This window comes from Oreochromis niloticus, linkage group LG16, assembly GCF_001858045.2.
Source record: "Oreochromis niloticus isolate F11D_XX linkage group LG16, O_niloticus_UMD_NMBU, whole genome shotgun sequence".
NCBI classification, from domain to species: domain Eukaryota; kingdom Metazoa; phylum Chordata; class Actinopteri; order Cichliformes; family Cichlidae; genus Oreochromis; species Oreochromis niloticus.
This window is the reverse complement of record NC_031987.2, coordinates 17,734,261-17,746,654: the sequence shown is the minus strand read 5'-3', so window position 1 is coordinate 17,746,654 and position 12,394 is coordinate 17,734,261. Positions and strand designations below refer to the sequence as shown.

The 12,394-nt window shown below is 37.4% G+C and overlaps 1 protein-coding gene across 2 annotated transcripts in view; it reads left to right on the top strand.

Moving 5' to 3' along the window:
• LOC102079339 (glypican-6) overlaps positions 1-12,394 on the top strand; it is a 79,527-nt gene that overhangs the window by 24,891 nt on the left and 42,242 nt on the right. For both annotated transcript variants that reach the window (XM_019353385.2, XM_019353386.2), the window contains exons 3-4: positions 5,455-5,846; positions 10,275-10,440. In XM_019353385.2, coding sequence (XP_019208930.1) covers positions 5,455-5,846; positions 10,275-10,440 — 558 coding nt within the window. The remainder of the gene's footprint in view (positions 1-5,454; positions 5,847-10,274; positions 10,441-12,394) is intronic.

Genomic DNA, 12,394 nt, shown 5'->3' with positions numbered 1-12,394 from the left:
ATATTGTAAAGTCATCCCTTGGTGTTTGCTTTTGGCATCTGTAGCATCTGAATTCAGATGTCTCTGTTTTGTCAGGCAAGAAACTAAGTCTTTTACATGGAAGTGTCTTCAAGTGCTGTTCTGCTCAGCAAAGTTTCTATTCAATTTAGAAATGCAAAAAAAAGAAAAGAAATTGCTCTTTAATGCATTTAAATCATGCAACATTTTATATGACCTTATGTTAGAGTCAATTTGTCAAATCCCTGTTAACGTCTACGAGCTAGCACGCTAACTAAAGGTTTTGATACAGTAACTTAAAAAATGAAGAATAATCCCCCGACGTTTAATAACATTAGACCTTAGATGATATATTTGTCTTGACTCAGGTTTTCATTTACCTTTTTCTTATTTTATTGATAAGAGCACAGGGTGACCATAAAAGACTGGCCATAAAAATTAACGTAGAGAAATGGAGACATAAATGATCAACCTGTCATGTTCTCTACAGCAGCATAGCACTCAGAGCAGCTCTCTATAGACTGGCACTTCCTGTCAGGCCGATCAATGACCCAGCTTTTGACAGACGTGGAGAATCTGAAATGCAGCAAAATTGCTAGTTTCATGTACAGGCATTGGAGCTCGAGGAGAATGAATATCACACTGCTTGTGTTATATTATGCTGTTTCAACAATCACAAAGTGAGAACTGGGCTCCTTCTCTGACTAACTATATTGCCGTGAAAGATGCTAGGTGAACTGTGGGAGATAACAGCTATTTGCCCTGCTGTGTGAGGGTCAAGGAATCGTGTATATTTGTGTAGTTTATAGTGTGTATCTTTGCTAAAAAATGACAGAGTTGTGGCAAAGTGTTGCTTGCAGTAATGTGGCAATCAGAAAATATTCCCAGTTCTAAAGTGATGTAGCTAATTTCTTTCTTGCTTTCTTTTTTATTGGTATGTGACTTTGAAAGCCAATGCCCCACTGTATTGTTTAGTGTTTATTCAATTCCTGACTTGCCAGAGTGAATGCATTTATAAAATCTTGTAATTTCCATATAATTTTAAGCAGCTCCACATGTTCTCTGCAGAAAGTGTTTTTTGTGAGTGGTTGTGGTTTTTCTGTTGAAATTACAAAATTCTGAGTGGGGGAAAAAACAAAAACAAAAAAAACATCAATCTTAAATTGCACTCTACTCTGAGACCTTGTTTATGCCTTTATCTAATTATGTCCAAATATCTCTAATTTCTTTTTGACAGATGACAGATGAGTCCACATTTTGAGATATACTTCCCAGATTCTCAAAAAGCACCAAACCAATTAGAATCACTGGGATAAAAAAGGATTAAACTTTTCTGCCATAATACTGCAGGTACACCATGCAGGTAAATCTTAGGCCCCTGAAGGTTCTTATCTATATCAGATGTTACCATGTCGTCATGTTTCCTAGCAACTACCTACCAATGGGCTAAAAAGACTTTTTTCAGCATTTATGCACCTATAACACCTATAAGCATCACATTGTTTTATCTCACACCAATAATATTTAACTGAATTCCAAAAAGATTTGTGCATTATATATTATGACAGCATCACATTGCCTGGCAACCACTTAGCAACAGACTAAAATTACCCTTTTTTAGCCTTTATGCACCTGTAACACATTATGAAACATCCACATCATTTTAGTTACAACAATAGCATCTCATTTATATCCACAAAAAATTAATTAACCATGCATTGTAACCACCTAGCAATGTGCCAAAATAAGTCTTTTTTCATTCCTTTTTGTACCTATGAGACCTTATAAAAGCATTATGTCGTTTTTATTTCATGGTAATAACTAATTTAATTTTCCACAAAATTTGAATTATACATGCTTAGCAACCACTTAGCAACAGGTTAAAATGACCCATTTCTAGCATGTAAGCAATATCTACCAACCCTGTTTTTCATTATTGATATTTATTGATTTATTTATTTATTTTACTTTTGCCAATAGTACAAACAGGCCAAACAGTAGTGTAGCATGGATGTGCACTGGTTTATATAATTTAACATATCAGTTACATCCCAATTACTTTTGGTTAAAGTCTTTGTGCTCAAAATAACATGAACTGACGCTGAATGTGGCCCAGTTAAAAAATAAAAAGTTGGTCTGTGTATGTAGACTCCAATACAATATATTGCATGTACCCAATTGAAGAAGGCTGAAATGTTTTGGAAAGCCAACCCCTTTTTCCTCCTCAGCTGGCTGGTCACAGTTCAGAAGACTGTAGTAATTAATTCTGCAGGCCACTTCCCCTGAGGGTTCTCACAGTAGATTTCATCCCATCCACAGCAAACTCCTTTGGTTATGTGTAAAGACCAAATGAAGTCGACTTCAGAATCTCTGTTGTCTCCAAAAAGCTGTGGTCTGCTTAGAAATAAAATTCACAAAACTTGCCTTTTCCACCATCTAGTTCGGAAATCTGAAACAGGGATGCTGTGTTTCAAGATTGCTGAAATAGACTGCTGACATCTAGGAGGCCATCCATCAGTAGGTTTCTGCAGAAGCACAGAAACAGAGGCTTTCTTTTTATCACAAAGAGAATGGCTGTGTGTAACCTCTGCACAGCTCTGTGCATATACTGAGGAGCTGGAGCCAAACGGAGCTTTATCAGCGAAATGTAATGAACTCTGTGTAAGCTGGGAGTATTGGAATCACTGCTGTCCAGCATTTCAGCATCATTATTCTCTGTTTGCAGCTAATGCAAATGATTATTTGGACAAACATCTTAGTTAGTAATATATGTTTAGGATTTATGTAAATTCTCCAGGTAATTTTTACTCTTTGACATTTCGCCATGCTTTTCATTTTCTGTCATGAAATATGGATCCCCTCAAGAGTTTCCACTAATTACATTACGATGTCTTTTTTAGCCTAATATTTCTGCTGCTGATTTATACCAAGGCCATTCATAATGAAATTATTCATCGTAATCACTCCATTGCAGAGAGCTTAGAATTATATCAAATATAATGTCATATTGATTATAAACACTGTTTTAATTAAATTGGTTATGTTTAATTAGTCTCTCGGCAGAACATGGCTGTATAAAGGTTTGTTTTCCTCATTTTCATGATTTTAAGTAGAATTTGTTTTGGCACCGTCATTAATCTATGTGCACATCGCTCAGCATCACTGACTGTTCTCATTACCACAAACACATTACTGAAGCAAAAATCATGCTTAAAGATTACCATATTTAAATGACTGCTAACTGTGGACATTTATTACATATTCTCAAGTATACTGAAAAATAACCAGACTTTGGCTAACGTCATGAGTCCTACCTACTGTAAGTTCTAATATAAGATGTGTTAAGTAAATAAAAAAGATATCTCCTTAGGCACCAAACGTGTGTGAAAGTAAGCTAATGTTGTCAGATCCCAGGGGGAGTATGACAGTTAACACTCACTGGTGCCTCATAAGATGTGCTAATGAACAATAATTAAATCTGATGAGAATAAAGAAAGCAAGTATTTTGTAAGCATGCACTAAATGAAAGCCAGTTTTGTGGTGAATACATTAATGTTGGATAAAAAAAAACACCTTTGCTCTTCAAGTTCAAGTCACACACACCAAAACCCTGCCTTTTTAAGCTGCCATACATTAGTCTTTAAATGATGTTATAATATCATAAAATAACATTTTATTTTCGAAAAACCTTGCAAATGAGGCGTGTTTTTCATATTTTACTTTCTGTCAGTGTGCATCTCGGGTACCTCTTGATGTAACTAATCAGATGTGACTTGGTGTGGCTTTATGGAGAGTCGGGTCATTTGGTTTCTCTGCTGCTGTAATCTGTAATTTTACCTGCATTGCTGGGAGCTAATGACCACTTCAAATCCATTACGCTTTTGTCTGGGCCATTGTGATAAGTGACTCTAATGTGCATGGCTTGGGGGGAGAGGTGTAACCTAGCTTTTATGAATAGCTCGAGAACATACAGATTTAGTAGTCTAAATGATCATAATAGTCCAAAATACTGTTTAAAATAAAACACAAATAGTAAAATTTCTTGGAATCAATAGCTGGTGTGACGATATTAGGACAACATTATTTTCTTTCTTTACCCTGAAGTATCCCAACTGTGTAGTTTTGCTGTTGGCTTAGTGCACACCTCGCTTCCTACCATCTAAAATCTAAGATCTAAAAGTACTTTTAATCAGTATTTTTATATGAACAATAAATTAACTGATAAATGTGTATCGGTGGGGGGGGTTCTTCCAGCCACACAATCTTGTTTTTTTTGTCTGTTTTTATTTAACATTTTGATGCAGTCTGTGTCCTCTCATCAACCCTACTCCAGACGCAGGATGCAGCTGCTACTTTCACTGACAAATCACAAAAGTACCATATAAGACAGTATACAGCCTACCAGTAGAGTTATGCATTTTGTCTGGCACATGTCTCCAAAGAAATCCAAGTCTGTAAGACTCTTTGCTCACATTTTGCCATGTTATAAATTGGTGATAATATAGTAATATTGTGAATACAGCTCTTTCTGCTGCCTCCAAGGAGCAAAATATATCAGTTGATACACTTAAGAGTTTGGGTTGTACCCATAAAGCCCACTCGCTTAGGAATATAAAATGCTTTCAGTTTTATTGAATTGGAGTCTGTGCTGAATCCTCTTTTGACTCTCTTTGCAGTTAAATGCATAGGTTATTTACACTTTAATTGTGGCCCTTCTATGCCAACTTTATTGTTATTGGTAGCAGACGGTCAGAAATATCATCTAATCCCACTTTCTGGCATGTCAGAGAGGTCATGAGACAAACAACAAGTGGAGTCTAAAAAGGAGAGTGCAGACTACTGCAAATGCTGCAGTTGAACTGCATTGTGCTGTCATAATCATGATGATGGAAAATTTATTGCATTCCACAGTGGTATGCTTTTCACCATATAGAGAAATATTCATATATGCAAAGTGTTTTATCTGAACTGTAGATCCTTTCTGTCAATGAACAGTACAGGAAGGTGTTTTGGGTTTACATGAGTGATATGGACAATAAAGCAAATACAGAGTTTATTGCTTTCCAGAAATATATAGGGGAACTTCCCTTTGTCATCACAAAACTAGTTTACTGCAAATAAAAGTCAACAGAGCTGTGATCTCAGTTCAAAATGAAAACAACATCAAACGCTATAATTGATTTGTTTGGTTTTTTTATTTTAGTGTTTTCTGGCTGTTGTCATATTTGCATTGCAATCAAGCAGGCCTCCTTTTTAAGCAGCGTTCTAGATTGCAATCAGACACATTTAATGTCATTTTGCTGTGTTTCTGTTTAATTGTAAATTCAGTGAAGGTTCCCAGTGCATCTTGTCAAAGCACGTCTATGTATGACATGTACAGAATAAACTGACACCATCGTCACACATGAAATAAAATTGGACAATAATAAAGGCTTTTTCTGTTTTCTTCTAATCCAGAATTTTTCCTGGAGCTGCTGGAGAACACGGAGAGGTCCCTGAATGACATGTTTATGAGGACTTACGGCAAGCCTTACATGCAGAATGCAGAGGTCTTTGAGAACCTGTTTGCTGAACTGAAGCGCTATTACACTGGAGGGAATGTTAACCTAGAGGAAATGCTTAATGACTTTTGGTCACGGCTGCTGGAGCGTATGTTCACGCTGCTCAACTCCCAGTATGTCATCACTGAGGACTATCTGGAGTGTATCAGTAAGTACACCGACCAGCTGAAGCCCTTTGGAGACGTGCCCAGGAAGCTCAAGGCTCAGGTTACCCGCGCATTCATCGCTGCACGCACATTTGTCCAGGGGCTCTCCGTTGGCCGGGAGGTAGCCCAGAGAGTGTCTAAGGTAAATGTTCTTAACCCTTTAAATTCTTTACAAAGCACACATTTGCCCTAGTTTTCACATGATCAAGTTTATCCCTGACATACTTTCAGAGTAATTCGGATTCTCTCAGGGTATGTCTTCAGAAAATTTCATCCTCAAGGTGGCTCATTCATGGAGCTGTCTAGAAAACAGTGTTGAAAGGTATGTGGCTTGCTCAGGAGAAATTCCCAGACAACAAAAAAGGCGAGAAAAGAAATGTCTGCTATCGCTGTTTATTGCTCTCTTGCCTTATATTTGTTCATCCAGTATATAGAAGTCATTAATCACACTGTTGCCTGTGTATTCAGTTTGATGCAAAGCAATCTGTATGCAGTTCCTGCAATACCATACTGCCCTGGGAGTGTATGTAGGGCTGATCATGTACAAAGTGAGATTAAAGGGAAAGCAAAAGGCTAAGCCTTGGATTTAGTCACGCTTAACAACAATGTTGTTTCTACACTGTCATTTGGGTTCAGAGAAGCACTGATTCACAACATTGCGAATCCACAGCCATCCTCTTTGGCTTCTTTGCTTTTTGTTTTTTCAATGCAGTCTATCAGCTAGGTTTGATTATTATGTCTATTATGAATATTTATAGAGCCACTTCCCAGTAGGCTATATAACTAAAAGCTAATGAAAATATAGGAGCCTTGAATAATGAGAAACAGAGGGCAAATGGAGAAGACACTGCTGTACTCTTATAAATCCACCATTCATTTGGTCTGTTAATCCCCACCATACTTGAACATTAACCACGTTCCCTTCCTTTCCCCTGGGGTCCCACCCTCCCTAACAGTAGTGGCAGTGAGGAGCATTTAGTAGCAGCCACAGAAGATGTGTTGTTAGTATGCATTTACTGAGTTGTACCCTGCAGTTCTTAGAGCCCAGCGTGTCCTAGCTTCACCTCTTGACATTTCAGTGGGACCTGAGATCCAGGTCATCTGTCTGGGACTGCAGCCCTTTGATCCCCAGGGTATAAAGTCATCACGAGAGATTGGGTGTAAGCATAATAAAAACAGACACCCTTCCAGAGGTGTCTGTTTCTCAGCGCTGCTAAGATGTGACATCCATGCTTATTGCTCCTGGGATATACAATATATTGAATTAAAGTAGGTGATGTAGCATTTTATTGCTTTTCACAGCTTTGAGGAAGCGCAAACTTGTGTCTAGATCTCATCAGCACAGCTCAGACTTAGGCTAGACACGGCATGCGCTTGTGCTATTTGTGGTGAATACAGTTTAATAATCATTGTACTAGTTGACAGTTTTTAGAATATCTGAAATGTCATGCAGGTAACTAAAAAGAATACTTCCATTAAAACAGTCTCTGTAGTAATAAACTCTACAGAAACAATTTGCTCTTGTTCTGGAAAAAAACAAACAAAAAAAATAAAATGATCACTGTGTTTTTATTTTTATCAGTCACAATATTTTAGTTATTGTTAAAGGGAGTCACGTTGGAACTCTTATACACGGCAAAGTGTAAGGATGGGTGCATACTGAATATGTATTATTTGATTAACAACAATATTTTGATTGTCCTTCAAAGCAATATTGAGGAGTTTTCTGCATGAATTGTTTAATGGTTATAGAGAAGGAGAAAATGCACCTTTTCTCTTAATTGCTACAAACCTAAATTTGTGGAACAATAAGGCACCACTGTATTTTTATGAAATTGTGAAAAATATAACTTTTAAAATGTTTTTTTCAATGAAATGGATAAGTGAGCACATATAAGTACTGCTAATTCAAACAGTACTAACAGTGATTATTTCTCCTCACGGCCTTGTGATCAACAAGAAACTTTTGTTGACTGCCCTGAGCTGCTGCCTTACACCTGTGTCAGGTGATACGGATGCTGGCAGAAGCATTTTTAGAATATTCAGTGTCAAGTTTTGTATTTGACGCCAGTTGTCTGCGAGTTGATGTGTGGGGGTTGTCTGCTAGTGAGGGCAAGTATGTCTATGTATAACGTGTTTTTCTTACGTGCCTTCCTCTCTTGGTGATTTTTACCACTGCACTGTGAAAGAAGGCGGTATGAAAGAAGCCAGGCTTTGAAGCACATCTGTTGTTAAGACATATCACTGAGATTAGAGCTTCTCTAATTTGTAGACTTTGAAAAGGTCAGCCATGTTTTTTGTCTAGTCCAGGCTTGACTTGTACTTACTTGGCTTGAGTGAATGTTTAAAGGCAAAATGGCAAAATTGCAAGAGAGCTGACCACAAATACCAATTTTTGATTCACTGCACTTAGCCGTGTTCAAAAAAAAGTAAATATTAAAAAATATATGAAAAAAGAAATGAATGGGTAAACCTTAATTTTTAAGATATTTTTTGTCAGGGTCCTTCTTACACCTCTGATCTGCCAGTTCCTCAGAAGCCTTACTTTTTGCTTGAAATCATTTGACGTGGACTTTTTAGTACAGTAGTTCTAAATTCTCAGTTTGTCGCTGGCATGGTGCTTATGTTGTCAAATCTTCTTGTTACATAAAACATAAGGTACTGTTGTGGTATGAACGCCTTCACTTCCCAATCCTTTCATGTTCTTAGCACAGGTTTTGTCCAAATCAATGTACAATAAGTGCACTCATTTTACACAAAACAAGAGCTAATTTTGGTGAAGACGTCTTTGTGCATCGCTTTTTTAAAACAAAAAGAGCTGTGATGCTGCATTATAGCTGCTTTTCTTGTATTTTTTAATGCAGTGAGGCAATAATAAGTGTTAGAGTGTAGTGTAAAAAGGCACTTTTTCCAGACTAAAAGGTGTTTAAGACTTAAGAGTCTTGTTAGTTCACGAAACAGAGAAAATAGCTCATTTAATTTTAAACATCTTAACAGGGCTCCAGAGTGCAAGTAAGTGCATGCTGAGAGTAGGAATATTGAATGCTCCATATTAGAAATAATGCCATCAAATGTTTTTTAGCAGATCGCATAGAGGAGTCTGTATTTGCTATCAGATCTATTTCCTCACTATAATTTCAAAAAAGACACACTAATAGTATTTTGCACTTTGGTACTCCCACAGTCTGATAAATGACTTGTATAGAATATAGCAGCTGATGATCCAGCTGATGGTCAGCTGTCTTCTGTAGTTTCTTTATTGTGAGTATTACTTCATGATCTTGTGAATGGGAGCATTTTTCATTGTAGCTAACTTCCCGCTGTTTGTCAAAGTAGCCTAAAGGTTAATTATCAACCAGGGGTCCTTGTACCCTAGAGGGTACTTCTGCAGCTTCCAATGGGCATTTGGAAGGATTAGTAATTTACAATCAAATCAAATTAACATTTGGAACATGAGAGGTTGTGTTAATGAAGGGTTGAATTCACTTCATCTGGCAGGGATGTGTGGTTTTGTCTGGAAAAAACACACATGATGCCATTCCATGGTATCGTGAGTTATCCTGCTGGCGGCAGCTATCAGAAGATACACTGGTGCACTGTGGCACACTGTGGTCATGAAGGGTTAAACATGATCAAGAACAGCACTCAGAGAAACTATAATATTTAAACAATTCTCAGCTTGTACTAAGGAACCCTCCACACCATTACACTGCCAACAACAACCAAAAAGTTGCTGCCACGTGACTGGCTGATTAGATATTTGCATTAATAAGCGACTGAATAGATGTACCTAACAAAGTGGTCAGTAGTTGTATGTCATAATTTATCCTATTAACTTATTAAAATAACCCTGTTTTTGTGCTGCATAGGTTATCTGTTAAACAAACTGTAGTGAAAAGCTGAAACAAACAAAGGTGCATCTTATCTCTCACTTCACTGCTTATCATCTTCAATATCTATACATGCAGTCACTGCAACATAATGTATTTCAGAGATGTTTAATTGTCTGTTTCCTGCAGCTGTTAGCCTATTACTATCAATGCTTGTATGTGTTTTCATACACGGACACAGTTTATCAGTTTATCTATGAAAGCAGATTTTTTTTCTACTTTTGCCACTTTTGTCTTCTTTATTAGTTTGGATTTTTACTTTTTCATTAGTGACATAACCTTACATTTTAAAATAGAAATTATATTCTAGTGAGGGGGGAAATAGATGTTTGACTTTATTTAAAGACTTGTGGTTTAAATGCAAGCCAAATTATCCTATGTGAAGTGTTCATCGGCAGTGACTGATTGCATAAGAACATTCTTTAAAAGTCTTCAGTCAGCAAAAACGGTCTCTCTCTAGGGCCTTTGCTGATTAATAACTGAAACTTTTTTTGACAATAGGACAATAGTATCATGGTAAAACTTTGCAAAAGTTCTCTATTGGACAGTTTTCTTGTTATAAATTGCTTAAAATCCTTTAACTGGCACAGTTACTTCAATAAAATAGATTTATAATTACCACATATTTTGTAGGTGCTACTAGATACTAATGACCACTCTCACATTCTGTGTCCTTGCAGGTTAGCAGCACTCCAGCATGTATTCGAGCAGTGACAAAGATGCTGTATTGCCCCTTTTGTCAGAGTATGCCAGGAGTAAAGCCTTGTAAGAATTACTGCCTGAATGTCATGAAGGGCTGCCTGGCCAATCAAGCTGATTTGGACCCAGAGTGGAACCAGTACATCGGTGAGTCTTTTCAACCACTTCCCCAGCCATTTTTATTTTAACCTCGGCTCTGCTGTTCTATTATTTCCAAAGTAACATACCAATTAGATGTGTTGCTATAAATTCATGTCTAGGCGTATGGTTTTATAATATGACTGAATTGAACTAATGGATGTGGGAGAAAAGCAGAGAAAGCATGTTACATCATATGAGCACTTACAGTAAAGCAGATTGAAATTTTCACTTACACCATCACTTTTAGCTATTCCTTTTTGCTGCTATACACAGGGTTATATTTTAATTGCATACCAAAAAGTGACACGAATTGCTTTAAAGCTGGACAGATAATAGTATGAGTTGAATAATCTTTTAAGCTCCCTGGTGTAGACCAGCAAACTGTAACTGTGCTTTGAAAGCAGTTTAAAGAGTAAGCTGAAAGCTGCACACTGGGGTGTTGTTTTGGGTGACGTAGGCAAAAGCTGTAAACCTTTTAAATTACAGAGAGTAACTGGATTAAATTTTAATATTACAAATATTGCTTTGTTTTGCTCACACCTTAATCTTAAAGCAAAGATGCTTTAGGCACGGTGACACCTATGTGTTCAGGAAGCAAGAGGAAAAGGCCGGAATAATTGGAATTATCTGAATTGGCCTGGTAGTGGATGCTTATATTAAACATGGCCAAAGTTTCACATAATGAGGTCAGCATATATGCAAGTAATATATAGTGTATAGTATAGGCCAATGTATGTAGTGTAAGCCAAAAGCTTAGACTGCTTGCACATAGGTTTTTTGGCTCTTTTGGCTACTGGATCTCACTAATGGCAGGGTTACTCTGCAGAGTAACCCCGCCCACCTGCTGTTCAAACCTTCTGATTTCAGGGAGCAGCCAATTAGAAGAAAGTTAGTTTTAAGGAAGTGTGGGCATAGGGAGGGGTGCTCAAAACACTTTTTTCCCACAAGAGTCTACGGATTAATATGGCAATAAGCATAATAGACCCATTTTAAGGAGCACTTCCAACACTGAATATTTAAATATAACAAAATTCATAGCACTAAAATGTTTGAACCCACACTACTGCACAAGTCTTGAATCAGTCATCATTTCTTTTCATAACTAGGAAAATGGAAAATAGGTGCAGCTGTATATTGAAACATGCAAACATCCAGAAAAATACAGTATATGACGCATAAATTTAAGTTTGTACAATTTTAAATAGCTTGAAAGTCAACGCTTTGTATCACCACCTTCATTCTTCAACACAGTCTGAACTCTCTGAGGCAACCTTTCTTGTAATTTCTTTAAGTAGTCTACAGAAATAGTTCTTGAGGCTTCTTGAAGGACATTCAAAGCTCTTCTTGGCAGCCTCGCTTCTGTCAGCCTGCCCCAGGGCAGCTGTGGCTACAACTGTAGCTTGCCTCCACCAGTGTGTGAATGTGTGTGTGAATGGGTGGATGACTGGATGTGTAAAGCGCTTTGGGGTCCCTAGGCGGGACTAGTAAAGCGCTATACAAATACAGGCCATTTACCATTTCTTTGGATGTTGGCTGCGTTTTCTTTCCATTATCTGTCAAGATGATCCCACACTGCTTCAGTAATGTTCAGGTCAGGGCTCTGGGGAGGTCAGTCTATGTCTGAACGTCATAGACTGACCTTGTGTGTTTTTTCTATCCAGGTGTGATTTTAGTCCATTGGCAATGCGTTTATCATTGTCATGCTAAAAAATAAAGCTAAACAGACACTTTCCAGATGGTATTACATGCCAGGTTAATCTGAAAGTGCATTTCTTGCATTAATAATTCCATCAGTTTAGATGGAATTAAACACAGCTGGATACAATGCAGCTCCAAACCATCATAGAGCCTCCACCATGTTTTACAGATAGCTGTGGACACGCTGGACTGAAAATACCAGCGTCTTTAGATAAACTCTGAAAGACGTTTAGAAGGCCTGTAGAACTATTTGAAATGACAA